This window comes from Gobio gobio, assembly GCF_949357685.1.
Source record: "Gobio gobio genome assembly, chromosome: 9".
Taxonomy (NCBI): Eukaryota; Metazoa; Chordata; class Actinopteri; order Cypriniformes; family Gobionidae; genus Gobio; species Gobio gobio.
Window position 1 is genome coordinate 17,736,654 of NC_137115.1, and position 17,887 is coordinate 17,754,540.

General features: G+C 37.7%; 1 protein-coding gene across 1 annotated transcript in view; it reads left to right on the top strand.

The window, feature by feature from the left end:
• Positions 1-1,685: 1,685 nt before the first annotated feature.
• The window catches only part of mafa (MAF bZIP transcription factor a), a 143,564-nt gene continuing 127,362 nt past the window's right edge, over positions 1,686-17,887 (top strand). Inside the window, exons 1-2 of the mRNA XM_079824746.1 lie at positions 1,686-3,527; positions 10,069-10,131. Coding sequence (XP_079680872.1) covers positions 2,554-3,527; positions 10,069-10,096 — 1,002 coding nt within the window. The 5' untranslated portion in view covers positions 1,686-2,553 and the 3' untranslated portion in view covers positions 10,097-10,131. The remainder of the gene's footprint in view (positions 3,528-10,068; positions 10,132-17,887) is intronic.

Here is a 17,887-nt window from a genome sequence, read left to right on the forward strand (position 1 = left end):
ACACACACACACACACACACACACACACACACACACACACACACACACACACACACACACACACACACACACACACACACACACACACACACACACACACACACACACACACACACACACACACACTTCTCTTTATTTCCAAAAGGTGGCACTGTTGAGTTTTAAAAATGCCCATACTTCAACCAAGAACACCACTAACTGTCAATTATTTGCTAAAATATTTTTGGTTACACTTTATTATAAGGTATCATTGTTACAGTGTAATTATATATTTAAATACTGAGTAATATTTGAAGAGTTTCGTTGCAAAACGAGATATATCCATTTTGAGAAATGTTGGTTATTTGACATTATTATTTAAGACATCAACAGTCAAGTTCATTCACAATTTTTTGTACATTAAACTATTACTTGAGCTCAGTGAAGGCCGGGACACAATATTCTTCAAATCCAGGATATTTTTTATTTAATTTTATGTCCATAAATAAGTCAAAAACCATGCCAAAATGCAACATATCTATCTTAACATTGTCAAACATCTTAAATTGGTTAAAAAAACAATACATCATAAATATATGGAATAGTATATACAAAGATTGATTAATAATAATACGATTCCGAGTTAGTTTTGGTCAGAACATACACAACATAACGTTTTTTTTTTTTTTTTTTGCAAAACGCTATATATCCACCTTAGGCTATATTCTACTACTGTAATACCATTAAGAAAAGCTAGTGAATCAATGTTTTGTGTGTGTGTGTGTGTGTGTGTGTGTGTGTGTGTGTGTGTGTGTGTGTGTGTGTGTGTGTGTGTGTGTGTGTGTGTGTGTGTGTGTGTGTGTGTGTGTGTGTGTGTGTGTGTCGGCATGACAGACCAACATTACTCGCAGTCGCACGATGACAACAATTAATCTTTGGATGTTTTCCCTCCCCTGAATGCCTTGCCCGTTTGTCTTCTCCCTTTGATGATTTTCTTAAGATGCCTTCCTCTTTCTCCCAACAGCAGCTGGAATGACCGGCTCCAATCCGTCATCGAAATCCATAACGTTAGCTTGACTCTGAAGCTTTGATTCTCTGACTGACAGACAGCTGTTGATCAGTGACGTAGCCTACGTGACTGACAGCTCGCCTACAGTATAAACTGGTAAACGTTTTTTAGTTAGCCTATTGAATCCTCTTTTTAAAAATATGTTTTTTTGTTTTGATATTATCGTTAAATCACTGAGCAAACTCGGAGCACTTCACCGGCGGTGACTCTCTCCTCGCGTGACATCCTGAGCTTGCGCGGCATCCTGAACGTTCTATATCGCACTTTGTAAAGAAACTGGGCTGGCGGATATCGCGTTTTGTGAAAAAATACATTTTGTAGTTGGCTTAAAATGTACATTTTCAAATCTTATTAATGGCAGCAATTCACACATAGATTAAGGTACATCTAAACAGTGATTTCCAATAATAAAATCCAAATGTCAAAAAATGGCGTTTATCGCGTTTTGCAACCAAACTCTTCATTTATTAACTACATGTACTTACTAAATAGGGTTATGGTAGGATTAGGGTTTGGTTGAGGGTTAGTTGCATGTAGTTATGCACACTGTATTGTTATTACTATGGTAAGTACATGTAACATATGTAACAATGACACTGTAAAATAAAATGTTACCAGATTTTTTTTTTTTAATGGTAATTAAAATGAAATGTATAATGGGGATGTAAGTTGTTTAATGTTAATGTTGGCACACCAAATCATTTTAATATATAATTCCAAGTCTACATATATAATTAAAGTTATGCTTCTAACTGTGATGTGCATAATCTAAATGTGACTGCATAATATTAAAAATGTAAAAATGAAAGAAAAATTATTTGAATTAAAGGGATCTGCAGAATATTGGTGAAACACATTATACACAACTATCATTGAACATAAAAGAAACACTCGTCTAAATTTGATTTTACATTTTGCAAAAGGAAGGACGAAAGAGTTAAATGTTCGAAACCCATTCAACTCTTTCCTCCTTCATTTCCAAAATGACAGTCAGCTGACGAGAAAAGTTTTGGTTTCCGAACCCATATGTTAAAGAGCTCAGAGATCCAGCGAGACCATTGGCTCTTAAGAACCTGACGTCACGGCAGCTATAAAACTCAGCAATGCTTTTAAACTCTACTGTAGTGGGTCGAGTTTAAAAACTCTCACAGCTCGATCTGTGTCAGTAGCATTTAGCGCACGTATTTCACGTTACACTTACCCGTTTGACCACGATGATGTCTGCTCTTGAGGAGTCACCAAAGTGTTAAATGTTTGAAATACAAAGCCGCCGAAATCCACATGTAAAGAGAAGAGAAAGAGATCCAATGCATTTTTGCAATAGACTGTGCCAAGGAGAGCTCATATTCTGGAGTTAGGAGAGCACGGAAAAGTCCTGTGCAGTTTCTGTTTTCCTGCAAAGAGTAAAGCATTTAAACATCATCAAGCTGGCTCACTCTCTTCCGACCCAGCCCGCTTTGACAGCTGCTCTTCACCCGCTCTGGAGGACGGTCAGCAGCAAGAGGATGGCATCAGAGCTGGCACTGAGCAGCTCCGACCTGCCCACCAGTCCCCTGGCCATGGAATATGTTAATGACTTCGATCTGATGAAGTTTGAGGTGAAGAAAGAACCACTGGAGCCCGATCGCAGCATCAGCCAGTGCAGCCGCCTAATCGCCGGGGGCTCCCTGTCTTCCACCCCGATGAGCACACCCTGCAGCTCAGTTCCCCCTTCCCCAAGCTTCTCGGCGCCCAGCCCTAGCTCCGGGAGCGAGCAGAAGGCGCACCTGGAGGATTTCTACTGGATGACCGGTTATCAGCAGCAGCTCAACCCGGAGGCGTTGGGCTTCAGTCCCGAGGACGCGGTTGAAGCGCTGATTAACAGCACACATCAGCTCCAGAGCTTCGACGGCTATGCTAGAGGGCAGCAGTTTAGTAGCGCAGCCGGACCGGGAGGCGCCATGGCCGGGGAGGAGATGGGATCCGCCGCCGCGGTGGTGTCTGCAGTCATTGCCGCTGCTGCAGCGCAGAACGGGGGACCTCACCACCAGCACCATCACCATCACCACAGCCACCACCAGCAGCACCAAACTCCCGGGATCCCGTCCAGCAACAACTCCTCTGCCATCCACCACCAGCACAGCCACCTGGACGACCGCTTCTCTGACGATCAACTCGTTACCATGTCCGTGCGGGAGCTCAACCGGCAGCTGCGCGGCGTCAGCAAAGAAGAGGTGATCCGACTCAAACAGAAGAGGAGAACCCTCAAAAACAGAGGCTATGCCCAGTCGTGTCGCTACAAGAGGGTCCAACAGAGACACGTACTGGAGGGTGAGAAGACCCAGCTCATACAGCAGGTGGACCACCTCAAACAAGAGATCTCCAGACTGGTGCGTGAGAGAGACGCGTACAAAGAGAAGTACGAGAAGCTGGTGAGCAGCGGCTTCCGAGAAAACTCGTCGAGCAGCGACAACAACCCCTCATCCCCGGAGTTTTTCATGTGAGTGCCCTAAAAAAAAGCCTAAAAAAGAAATCAATAAAAAGTTTTTAAAAGTTTTTTTTTTTTTTTTATCTCTATTTTTGTTTTGGGAGTTGTAAGATCAAGGCTGACAACTTTTGTATCGCTTTTATAAAGAACTGATGTCAGTTCTTGAGTTTTGGAGGCTTGTTGTGCAACCAAACTGATTTTTTTTCTTCATATGCATTTATATTATTCTTTAAATTAGTTAATATTTTGATGTGTATGCATTTACACTCATGATATTGAACGTCATTCACCTTTTGCGTTTTTTTTTCTTGCCAAATAAGAAAGTTTGCTATTTTTTTAATATAAATATATATTTTGCTTTTTTTGCCAAAGTCTGAGGATTTTCCCCCATTATCATCTCATGCCTTCTGCTTGCTGTTTTGTGACTTTACATGAGAGACATTATAGCTATATAAAAAGACATGTCATTGAAGTGCCTGCATGCTGGACATGTATGGTCTTTTTTTTTCTTTCTTTATTCCCCCTCAGTTTTTTATGTGCTTGAAAATGAACTTCTACTTGGAAAAGAACTTCTGCTCAGCATGGCATTCATACATTGCTTTCATTTCCCGATCACTTTTTTGGAATACGGACTAAAAAAGTGAAAGGAGCATCATGTCATCATCCTCCCCATGAAAAAGTTGATCCATACAGTTTCCATGCATTTAATTCTCTGTTGAGAGCCAACTGGAAGCGGTGTTTCGAGGGAAAGAACAAGGACCTGGTTTCTAAAAGGAATTCTCCCTCTGGGACTTAAACAGTATTGTTGCTAAAAGCGGTTTGTGTATTTAATGTCAAGCATTTGCATTTTGATAACTCTGGAATGAACTACATTTTTTTGCATCATATGAAAACAGTTGAAGGTAGCCCATGCCACAGGTTGACACGAAGAAGGAAGAGTGACTTAGAGTTTAGATGTTGCCTGTTCATTTTGTTAGAATTTTGGGAAGGCTCCAAGTTAGCATACAGCTGGATTTTTATCATGCGTAACTTGAGCCTTTTGCAGCATGTACTTGCAGTGAAAACAGCAGTTTGACCGTTGTAGTTCATGTTGTAGCCTGCCATTTACTGTATTTTAAAACCAAAGTATTAAAGTAGAATTTCAAATCAACTTGAAAACCATGCATTCAGAAAAAAAAAGACCTGATATAAAGTCTGACCTATTTGGAATGAGTTGCACTAAATGTAGCTTGTAGCAAATTATATATCACATATTGGAATCTATCTAGAACGCTAATTTAAAAGGCACCCGTCATGGCTTTGCTGAAAACTAAAGGATATAATCTTATTTAGTTATATATTGTCAAGCAGGACTCGATTCTTTCTTTCTTTCTTTCTTTCTTTCTTTCTTTCTTTCTTTCTTTCTTTCTTTCTTTCTTTCTTTCTTGTTGTTAATAAATTCATTATTTACATGGCAATAATATAGTAATCAATATTAAAATGTCTGGACATTGTTTTATGGTCAGGGATTGATACCCTGCTTGTATAAAATCAGGATATACCGTTCATCAATAAATTCTTAAAACTATGTTAATTATTATTATTTTTTTCATATATATTTTGCTGTGCAAAATTATTTTACCCACTAACCATATGTGATGTTCATATATGCTTATTTTCATTTCATACAATTATATGATATGCAATAAAATGCAATTTGGGCCACTTAAAGTCTGCTTTCTCTGGATGTTGTTTGTTAAAGTTTTATTGTTTTTTTTGTTTTGTTTTTTGTTTTTAATGATGATTAGTTGTTTTAATCATAATTTATTGTTATTAGCCTGATTTTATTAGTCTTACCCAGTGTATGCATTGCACGAATCATGTTTGGCATCTCAAAAATTGACTGTCTATCGCAAGAATTGGACTCTTGAAACTATGTAAATAGCTTTCGCTCTTATCATATAGTTGTTTGGATCAAAGGACAACCATTTGTTAACGCCACAGAGCGCTAATTTTCTCAAGATATATGGCAATTTTACTACAAACACTATCTTATAAACGCATAAGTATTCTCTGGAAAAGACCACCAGATCACAGAGCTGCAGCCACTAGCACATAATGTTTGATAGAGAATAATGCATTTTACTGCAGACAATGCTCTGACATTCCAAAGTTTGACACCGTCTCAATGCAATGGACTTTGCTTTATATTTAGAATGAAGTTATAGCGTAACTGTAGGTGTCACCTTTTTGCATTTTGTTTAGAGACTTACAAGCAAAATTGTGGATTACTTGATGAAAGTAAACTCTTTTAACTGCATTGGTGCAGGTTATGTGTGCTGTGTTGCACAGATGTGAAACTCCTGGAACAGCTAATTGTTTAGGTCTTGAGGTACAAATATAAAGGCATTTAAAAGCGGATGTAAATGGTTGTAGTGCAGTTATCAAAGAACAGCATGTTTATGCATTTGCCTGAGACATGCATGTTTATATGAGGGCAGAGTTGAATGAGCGCGGGTATGTGTACCATGGGTTCTCAACATGGTGAGTCGTAGGAGTGTACTGATAGTGCGGCAGACAGCAGGAAAAATTCTGTGCTAAATGGAAATAGTAAAACACTGAGAAAATGAAGCCACGTCCACAAATTAGCACAAAATATGCTGTCGTTTTTCCATTTTCCTATTCATCTTAAGAATTTTGAATAATGCTGGGCTTAAGCAGTTGATGTTAATATTAATAAACTTAATAACTTTAAGGAAATTTTGTTTACCTTTGTATAATAAACAATTTAGATATTGTGTTGGCTCAACACTTGCTCTGGGTCCTTAAGCAACATCAGTTGAGAACCACTGTACTACTGAAAGTGCTTTTGGAGGTCAGAGTGAACATCCACATCCTGTATGTGTGCAAGACTTTTTCCACTCTTAGATATGTGCCATCTGACCAGCACTGATGTAAGGACATTGATAGTATTACAAATCATGTATTTAAAAAAAAGGACAAATTCAATATATCTGTATTCTTTATCAAGATTAATAGTGCTTTGTTGTTCACCTCTCCTGAAACACAGGTGGGAACAGGAGAATGGGCAAGAGAAGATAGCTGGAGAGTTGAAATGTCCGTTATTAATCGCTCAGAAAGGGTCCAGCTTGAGTCGTTTTAAAATGATAAATTATGAATCTGTATTGCTGCCGCAGTGTCCATACTGGGTTTTTAGCAAGTATGTGTAACCTGCAATTTATAACAAAACTCTCATGCGTACTGAGGAAAATTTTCTATTTTTATTATTTTGAGTTGCCAAACCCCTAAACGTCTCCTTAAACTTTATGTGTACTGACGAAATGAAGGAAAACACAAGTTGTATCACTACATTCTTATGATTTGCTTTCTTAAAATTTGAAATGTTGTCCTAAAACATTTACACTCTATGGTACGTAAAATCTAGCTGTTATGATCCTTACTTTTGGAAATACTTTTATTTATTTATTATAATATTATTTTTATTCAATGTGGAAGAGAAGGGGAAAACATCTCTTAATTGAATCAATGAATGTTGCTCTTTAAGAGCAAATCCAAGCATTAGTGAAGGTGTATTTCAGTGTGTGAGTGTATGTGTGTTCAGAGGATGCGTGGAGGTCAGTGAGCGAGATGTAGAAACACGCGCACAGTCATTACAGAGATCTTTACCCTCAGGGGAGACCTTATTCATTTCCTGTACCAGTCCTTAAGTCAAATGCGTACACACATAGGCATAGCAGACTTCCTATGGATACGCAGCTACCTTTCATACATTTTCACTTTTAATAAGCTAAGAACAGCTTTGCTCAACAAATTTGCCCAGCGATTTTGCATTATTTGGATTAGTTGACTGAATGACATTACATTGTAGTCAATATCCATGTTCATTGCTGTCTGCATAGAACTTTTATTAGTGTTTGGTGTACGTTACATCATGTAAGGCAGACAGACAGACAGAGATAGATAGATAGATAGATAGATAGATAGATAGATAGATAGATAGATAGATAGATAGATAGATAGATAGATAGATAGATAGATAGATGATGGATGGATGGATGGATGGATGGATGGATGGATGGATGGATGGATGGATGAACAGAGCACTTTTGGAAGTCTTTTGGCTTGTGGGTGACGCGGGTAAACTTAAAAGAGCTCTCGGAAAGATGTGCACACACTTTGAAACTGTGTGTCAGAGTATTGGGGTTTTCCAGCGATGCACAAATGTAATAAAGATGAAAATGATGCATGTATGATACAGAGTGTGAGTGAGTTATCATCGGATAAAAAGGTCTTTAGTCTTTAATCTGGACTGTGAGATCCAATTTTAAATGAGTATCAAATTGTTATACATAATGTATAATGAACATCAGTTTAGAAATATGTCACCTTTCATTTAGACAGTATCATTCTTCATACAGCTACCTTTTTAATAAAGAGTTTCTTTTTTGAAGGCTGAAAGTGTGTTGACGCGTGTCATTAAATGTCTCTACTCATGCAACATGCGAGAGAGATGGCATTTTCTGTGCTTTGCAAAATCATCAGTAATCGTCATGATCTTCATCATTCATTATCTATCATCAGTTATTAGATAATGAACTCTTCAGTAGGCTTGTGTAGTTGTATACATTAGCAAATGTACCTAAATAAAGCCACAGTCATTAATATTATAATATTTCTGATAGTATTCTTTTATTTTATTTCAAGGTTAGTGTTGAGCTTTTGTTTGTCAGTTTTCATTCAATTAAATTCATGGGAAAAAATGTTTTCGAAGCTGGTCGTTGAGATTTATAGCTTATACAGGAAGCATTACAATTAAACACTTTTTCCTTCTATTTTTTTTGCAAAATTCTCAAATTAGTAATTTAATTGAATCTGATATTTTTATGTTTGAAATCAATCAAAATAGTCATAGAAACTATTTTGTGGAACTCCTGATCATCTTCATGCAGAGACCAGCTATGGCCCTTACATGCGATACTTGCATTTCCTTGTTAAACGTCTTTGCATGTTGATTTACTGTAGCTGACTTCAAGCCTATAAATAATCTCGTCCTCCAGTATCAATAAAACTGACTGCTGTTTATTTTAAATCTTAATCATCTTAAATCATTTAAAGCATTACATCAAACTCAACTTGTCCTTTATGTGAAGTAAATTTGACATTTAGGTTTGATATACCCTGACAATTTTAGATCAGTTTTACATTTTCTTCCTAGACAGAAAATTCTATTTCTGTGCTGACAGGGCATCCGGAACTTTTTAGAAGCAATCGGTTAGTATGACAGTATGTCAGTTAGAATTAGAATCAAAATGAGATTAAAATATCTGGAGTGTAATGTGTATATTAGAATGTAGTAGGATTACATAAAATGCATGACAGTAACAATGTTCTCACACAACATAATACTGCCACACGTTACTTTTACTGTTAAAACAAAGCGGTGTAAAAACAAACAATTTAATGTTTTTTTGTTGTTTTGTTTTTGCAGGCTGATGTCTATGTTCAGATCACACTATATAATCTGAAGAGTGGAAAATATCTAAAGACCTTTTTTTATATAATTGGAATATTAGACTACATTGAACATTTGTGAGCCTTGACCACAAAACCAGTCATAAGTCGCACGGGTATATTCGTGGCAAAGCCAACAATACATTGTATGGGTCAAAATTATTAATTTTTCTTTTATGCCAAAAATCATTAGGATATTAAGTAAAGATCATGTTCCATGAGGATATTTTATAAATGTCCTAATTTTAATTTATAAAAAATGTATTATAAGTATTAGTAATATGCATTGTTTAGGACTTAAGAACTTTAAAGGCAATTTTTCTCAATATAAAGGCGATTTTCAATATCAAACCATACATCAATGAAAAGCTTATTTATTTTTGATGCATAAATCTCAAAAAAAAAAAAAAAAAGGACTCTTATGGTTTTGTGGCCCAGGGTCACATTTTACTTGTCAAATTCCTTTTTGACAGAGGACCAAATAAAGTGAGGAGCTACTGGCAAAACATATATAACCTGCCCTACTGCAAGACGTCAACTTTCCAAAATTATTGGATGTCACTTTCCATCAGTAATGAAAATGAAATGGCTCATGTATACATCATTTTTTCATTACTGTAAAACTAGATCGAAGAAAAGATCGTTGCATCTTCTGTTATTTCATTATAGACGCACACCTCAGTGAAAGCTATTCATCAGAAAAATAATAATGTCAGATGAAGCTTTTTTTTCCAGCGCAGATTAATCAACATGCAACAACTTGCAGTTTTTTATGTCTTTGACTGTTCATACTTTTATATGTTTCAATAATATAATTTCAGCTTAGTACAATCTCTTCATAAATATCATTATAAACAATGTGTTATATCATAGCGAAATCATTTTTGTATCGTTTATGTATTATGACACCTCCCCCTTCCTCTCTCTCTCTCTCTCTCTCTCTCTCTCTCTCTCTCTCTCTCTCTCTCTCTCTCTCTCTCTCTCTCTCTCTCTCTCTCTCTCTCTCTCTCTCTCTCTCTCTCTCTCTCTCTCTCTCTGTCAGGTCTTCCAGAAAGTTCCTTCATCTGTGACCGTGAGCTCTCTAAGCCGGGCCTTGATGAGTGAGGTAAAACAATTTCACCTTTATTTCTGACACACTACACATAAAAAATACCCCAGTCTGGAAACTAACACAAAATTAGCCATGATCATGATTTTAAATTCAGAGATACTGTGTTTATTTGTTTGAACATTCATTCTGGAAAGTCTAATGTCAAAATATACAAAAACTGAATAGAGTGATAAAAAAGCATATATGAAATAATAAAATCCAGTGATCTTTTCTGGTGTGGATCCCAATGTCCCTGCATTAATATTTCTTAGGGCAATATACATTTTGATTTAAAATAACACTGACTGAGTACCTAACACTTTACCTGACGTACACCTTGCAGTGAGGCTGCTGCTTCCTAAAGTGCTGTACGAAACATTTTTCTCACTTTACACTCGACTAAAAGCAAGTGTAAATTCACCTTCCCATAGGCCGAACTCTCAGTGCTGGGGTGATGGATTTCTGTAAGCCCAGTTGAAGCACAATCCATCTTTCTCCAGGCTCAGTGTGTACTCTTGTAGGACTACACCAATGACATCTCACTGGAGCACCTCGCTCCTGGGTAGGGGCTGCGCTCAGAGCTGTCAGGGATTAAGGTGTTTGTGGGGAACATTGCTGAATCATAAAAGGGCTCTTAGTGACCAAAGTTCTCCATGTACACTGCGGCCCAACCAACCATGATTGATTCAAAGGCGTTGTGCCTTCCAGAACAAGACAAAAAGTCAAAGATCGTGTGCCCTATGTTTTGGGTTTAAATGCAGATATAAAAAGTATTAAATGGACAGAATTAGGTTAAATCTGAAAGGTGGACTCATTCAAAGCTGCTTTAAAATAAACTATACATAAACACACAACGTGGTGCGCAGTGGTGCTTATGAATGTGTATATCTATGCAGCATTTCCTGTCTCCTTGTTTACTAATACTTTCAATAAATGTCCAAATAAATAAATAAAATACATCAGCCATTATGAATTCTGTAATATTGCTCCTAGTTGATACAAACCACTAAAAACATCTATAGTTCAGTTTATGAACTACATTACTTTGCAGGTTTCAGATATTGTGAATGATGGCATAGACTGGCGAATATTGTTATCATTATTGAACATTAGAATTGCTTCTGCTGTTCCTGCTGCTTTCTAATCCAATGTCCATTTAGCATGTTCTTGTTTCTCTATCTCTCCCATACTAATCTGTATAATGAGGATGAGATGTTAATGTCATGTCGTCCTTCCCATAATGCTCTGTGTTCCCGTCCCCATTGTCTTTAAGTAGAGCACAGGATCAGGGCTGGCCAGGCTCCAGCCTCACTTAACTCCACCAGGGAAAAATGAGACGGAGCTGTCAGAGATGACAAGGACAAATCAGCGTTCAATGAAGTGCTTTAAGTGCTGTTGTTTCCAACAGCCATCGGAGAGGCTGTGAATTAGTTGCCCTTTAGAGGCGGCCGAGGAAATTTGCTGGATAAACACTCAGGAATGACAGGACACAGAGAACACAGGAATGAAAGACATGATGATAGGTGTCTTACATAAACCTGCGTTATCATGTCTTCTGAAACCAAAATTTTGAAGGCACCTTAGTAGACAGGATGTTACACAAACATTGGTTTTGGACCTGCCCTACCTTGTTATACTGCCTGAGAAAGCAGGATTTTATAAGATTTGGACACAGTGTAGGACTGGGACTGGCATAATACATGTTGTTCCCGTAAAGGGACTTTATCCATGCATTTGAGAAAACACAAGTGAACATGTAAGCTTAATGTTAGTAAGAAAGTGCTTGTCCTTAGTAGGGAATTTTTTTTGTCACATGACTCAGCTTTCCACTGCAATTGTAGGTGTAATTCAATAAGTGTAATTTTGTCGTAAGAGTATGACGTGTCCTTTCAAACAATCTTAACTTAAACAATATGGTTATCAAAATGAAACCTACTCTTAAAATCAGAGGGGAATGATTGGTTGATAAGAATGTTGTTGAAGTCCCAATCTGGAGTGTGCTTCCTGTATAATGATGTAACTTGCTGCTTAGTACAGCACAGTAGTACAGTGTATCTAACTGTTTCCTGAGAGTTGTAGTTCAAACCACACAAAACGCTCAATCGTTGAACTCATTTACTAAACCACAGTTGGCTAACGATGCTTTCGGGAAATGCAGCCCTGCTTGTTTGTTCGGATGTTTAGTACAATATTGTAGTCCAGCTTGTTTGAATCTGAGTCCAGGCCAAGACCCGAGTATTCAGTCAAGAATGAGTCCAAATGCTCTAAAGACCAAGACCATAAAAAATGGTCTTGAGTATACTACAACACTGATTTAGGAACAGATAATTATGTTTGTCACTTAATTATGATTTGATTGGAAATTGGGGCTTCATATTGAATGGAGCCAGAATTAAATACTTTACAAGTTTGCAAACGATTTTGCAAGACTACTCCTGAACCTGCTGGTTGCAATGTAAGCAGCCATCGAGATGTCAACCTAAAAGGAAAGTCTGTTCAAAGGCAAAGCAAAATTACATTGCACAAAAGGTTTTTTAATAGTGGAAATAGCTTCTTCAGATTATTAAAATGTTCCTCACACAAAGAAAAAAAACTAAAAGTTCATCATAAACTTGCACATCGGTTGTGGTAAACGGAAGCTCAAGCATGTTTACTTGACATGTGAGAACCAATGAGGTTCATTCTTGTGTGTTACGCAGCACATTTGAGCTTCTGCAAGAACCAATGAGGTTTGTTCTCACGCGTCAAGCAGGTTCGGTGGGGCTTCTGTTTATGTCGACTGACCAATGTTTAAATGTGAAAAAAGCCAAAATTCTGCCAAAATCTGTTCATCATATATATAGTGGAGTCTCTACAGAAAATTTGGACTAAACAGCTCAACTCATATGGATTTGTTTTACAATCTCTTTATGAACTTTTTGAAGCGTCAAAGTAATAGTTGCGTAGCTGTCTATGGAGTACAGAAAGCTCTCAGATTTTATCAAAAAAATCTTAATTTGTGTTCCGAAGATGAACCAAGGTCTTACAGGTTTGGAACAACATGAGGTTGAGTAATTAATGATTACATTTTTGAAATTTGAATTTATGTTGGCTTTAATAAACAACAGATCTACAAAAAAAAAAAAGCATACACACACTGCATCAAGGTGATTGTGACGTGCCAAGTTGTTTTTAGATGAAAACATATTCAGTTAACCTACAAAAACAGACACACACTTTGGTGCATGTGTTAAAGAAAGTTTGCCTCATGGGCTGCCCTGACTCCTCCATCGCACGTGGGTAGAGTTCAGACACCAGTGGGGGGACAAAAGGACACAGTAACTGCTGAGGTAGGAGAAAACGAACGAATCCCTGGGAGGACAGTGTGAACACACACACTCCTGTTGGGGTGTTGCGTGCACGACATCGGCTATAGGGAGTGTGAAGTGAGACGTGACTGACTGTTGAAACTTTTCTTTCACTGATCTGGTCAGTGTCGCTGATGGAGTGTCATCTACTAACGGTGGTGCCAAAAACACCATGTATCACACCCACCACACTTCTGTATTTCTGCAACACTCCTCTCTTTCAGCGTAACAGCTCTAATAATTCCTATACTTGGGCCGCTTATGTGAAATCAACCTGTTCCTGTATCTGATGAAAGGCTGGGTATCACAACTTCCGCTTGATAATTGGCAAAAATATGTTATAATTTAATAAATGCTACATGCTTTGAATTTATGACTAAAACTAAAACTCCAAACATGCTGCAGTCAGTTTCTCTTGCACAGTTGTCTTTTCTTTGGTTGCTCATAAATGGTTCGGGCTCACTGAGAAATGCCAGCTTCAGGGTCAGAATCTATTTCTCTTTTGCGAAACAATAACACACACAAAGAGTTGCAAGAAACTGGGACGTGTGTGAGATCCACGTCATGTGCAGCAGCGGCAGGTCTTAAAGGGACAGCAGTTCAATGAACAAAGATAACAGAAAATCACTCACTGCTCATTACAAAACTTTTGTATCTTTAATAAGGATTAATCTATATTTAATTCATAATTTATGCAGTTTGATAAATGTATTCAATTTCTGTATATTTCCTACCTGTTAGACAGGTAGAAAGGGCACAGGTAATTTCATTTCTCCGTGGTCCAGTTCTGATAATCACATTGCCCACTGTCTGCGCTTTTGGCGGTGAACAGGGGTCAGCATGGGCACCCTGACTGGTCTGCGGCTATGCAGCCTCATACACAACAAACTGCGATGCACTATGTATTCTGACACCTTTCTACCAGAACCAGCATGAACTTCTTGTGTAATTTGAGCTACAGTAGCTCGTCTGTTTGATCAGACCACACGGGCCAGCCTTCACTCCCCACGTACATCAATGAGCCTTGGCCGCCCATGACCCTGTCGCAGGTTCAACGCTGTTCCTTCATTGGACCACTCTTGATAGAAACTGACCACTGTAGACCTTGAACACCAGAGCTGCAGTTTTGGAGATGCTCCGACCTAGTCGTCTAGCCACCGAAATTTGGCCCTTGTCAAACTCGCACAAATCCTTACGCTTGCCCATTTTTCCTGCTTCTAACACAACAACTTTGAGATTAAAAAGTTAACTTTGCTGCCTAATATATCCCATCCACTAACAGGTGCCGTGATGAAGAGATAATCAGTGTTATTCACTTTACCTGACAGTGGTCATAATGTCATGCCTGATCAGTGTATATATACTGTATATAGATGCAAGATTTTGAGAAAATGCATGTGTGCATCAGACTTCACTGCAGCAAAGTTGCTGCTTTTTCAGCATCCCATGATTTGATCAACTGTATGAGTTAAAAACTTTTCACTCAAGACATCTGTTTTCTGTTCCATCAGTTGCACTTGGTCTTGCTGTTGTTGAACACAAGAGAACATCCCAACACTGTGACATCTCCAAACTTTTTTTATGCACTCAATTGTAGCATCACATCACCCAGCCTTAACATTTGCTTTATGGTAAAGCACCAAGGTATTATTGGCATAAAAATGCAACTTTTTTGTAAAGATGCATTGAAACAATGAGTACTGATAAGCACTGTACAAAAAAGACTTGACCTGACATGATTTTTGCTGCAGATATGTAAAGTCACTTTGTACAATGTCCATGTACAGTTAGTGTTTAAAAAAACCCCCACACAATTAAAGTAAAATGTTGACAAAAAAGTTGACAAAGATGTTCAATTCTTAGAATTATTATGTTTTGATGATCATCGCTGTCATAGTACTTCTGCAGATGTTCCTATAATATCTCTGTTAATGACTATTGAAGTGATAAATTAATTCAAAACCTGTCCACTTCAATGCTGGTCCAGGGTCACTCTGTGTTCCAGCAGGACAGGACGACTCAGACTTGCTGTGTCCGCCCGATCTTCCAGCCACCTGCTCCAGGCGAAGGAAACTAGAGACGGAGGCTGACGGTCTATATATAGCTGTGCAGGCAGCAGACGCTGTATTTGGGCTTTAAGGTTAAAAATATGGATATCTATGTACAGTCAGGCCAGAGTACAGTACGATGCATTAAATAACGTCTTCACAGAGACTATTTTAACTTATGACTCTGATCCTGAGCTTCTGATCAGTGTGTGTGTGTGTGTGTGTGTGTGTGTGTGTGTGTGTGTGTGTGTGTGTGTGTGTGTGTGTGTGTGTGTGTGTGTGTGTATTTTATAGCACAGCCTTACTTCCTTTTTCCTTAAAGGTAACTGGACTCAAGAGAGGGAGTGTATAAAGACTTTTCTTTAAAACAGCAAAGCATGCTGAATTTGAAATTGTTACTTTAGCTGTGTATTAGACAGGGTGTCATTTTAGCTTGAAGCCATAAGTTCTAGCTTCAGCCCTGGGATTTTAAGGTTGTAGGGCTTATCTGTTCTTTGAATTTATGAAATCAATCCTCAAAATATATTTATTATATTTTTACAAGTAAATAAAATAGTTGGAAACAATTTAATTATCTACACTGTTTACAGAGAACAACACAATAATACATTTATCAAAAGGAAAACAAATATATATATTATTCAGTTATTATACAGTTATTATTAAATTTCTCCACACCAATAAATATTTTTAAATACCCTGCCATGTTGGGCACTGGTGCGATTTAGTCAGTTGTGTGTGAGTGCAGGCAGGACATAGCTTTCCAGAAATATTTAAAGGGGTCAAATCTATTTTTTTCTTGAGCTTTTGACATATAAGAGGTCATCATACTATAAGAATATGCTGTATATTTCAGAACTGAAAACTTCCTTGTTAGTCCAAAAACAGTTTTTATTGTAAACCAATCCCAGAGAACGATTCGTTGTGAAATATGCCTATAGATAGGTGAAAGACCGTCTCTGCAGAAGAAAATCAACATCTACTTCATCATTGCAACTTTGGCCCCGCCCACTAGCGTGTGAGATGACAGGGAGAAAAGAGTGATATAGGATCACTGGACTAAAAATAATATTACCTTCCGAAGGATCCTAATGCTAGGAATGTGGTTATTTATTTTCAACAATGTGATATGTCTCAGTTAAGCATGATTTATTTGTATTCTGTACATTTCACTGTGGATTCTTTTGCAATTTCGGCGCAGGCTTTGCAAACAAACTTTTATAATATGGACTCGATAGTAATCCAACAACATGTAAGTAACTGTGTTAATTCTATTGCCTGATCTGTGATCAGTGATTTCTGATATGTAATTATTCATGTACAGTCAGATGTTCTTTGTCTATGTGTCAGTAAATCAAACCAGTGACTAAACGGTCAACTTCACATAGTTTCTTTTAGTAGAATGAAAATAATCTGTTATTTAAAATGATATATAGAAAACGATCAAAGAATGCTTCCTTTACATTCGCTGGAGCTGTCAATCAAACAGTGCAAGATTATCAGTGACTGAGTTCTGGATTCATGCCAAATCTTGAATATCTTATTTACATTGTGTTTGCACTGTTAATTATGATGGAGGCATTTGTTAGCGTGCAGAAATCAAGTTGCAATGATGAGATCACTGCATTCATGCGCTCAACATACAATATCTGTGATCAGCTACAATACTCATTACTGCAACCTTTCATGCCATGATTTAAATATAATGCGATACATTACCAGGAAACATTATAAAACAATGCAGTTCATGACCTCTTAAATATCAACTATTTGTAATTCATTTGATTTATCATATTTGTATGCTCGGTTGTGTGTTGCTGCATTAAAATGTACAGTGGGCCATTCATTTCCAATTCTTTTTTATGTGTTAAAAAAAAGAAAGAAAAGAAAACTTTGCACCTTAACATGCATTTGGTCCCACCTAAACTTGCTGATCAGCAGAATTTTGTAAAATGTATTCAAGGAGAAGTTTCATCTCCGTTTCCCCCAGCTCTGCCTGCGGTCGACCCTCTTCCTCTACCTCTCCACTTCCATCATTTGCTTGTTAGTATTATTCTGTGTGTCTAATTAAACTAGCTCTTCGTAAGTGCAGTTTTACCGAAGGCATCTAGCATATATATATGCTGTTGTTCTGTACAATATCTCTGTACAATCTCACATGGATCTTTTGTTTGGGTAATTATTGTGCTCTTTTTTAAGGTCATGACTATTTCCTGCCAAAAGTTGAAATGTGAGGTCATTATAGAGTTCTCCAGAACCCGTCTGCCTGCAGGGTAATAGGACGCAATTAGAGAGATGTAGTCATGAACCTTCAGCAGTGGGTTAGACAGGAACTCTGTGGCATGTGTTATAAAGCTGTGGTCTACCACCTTTTAG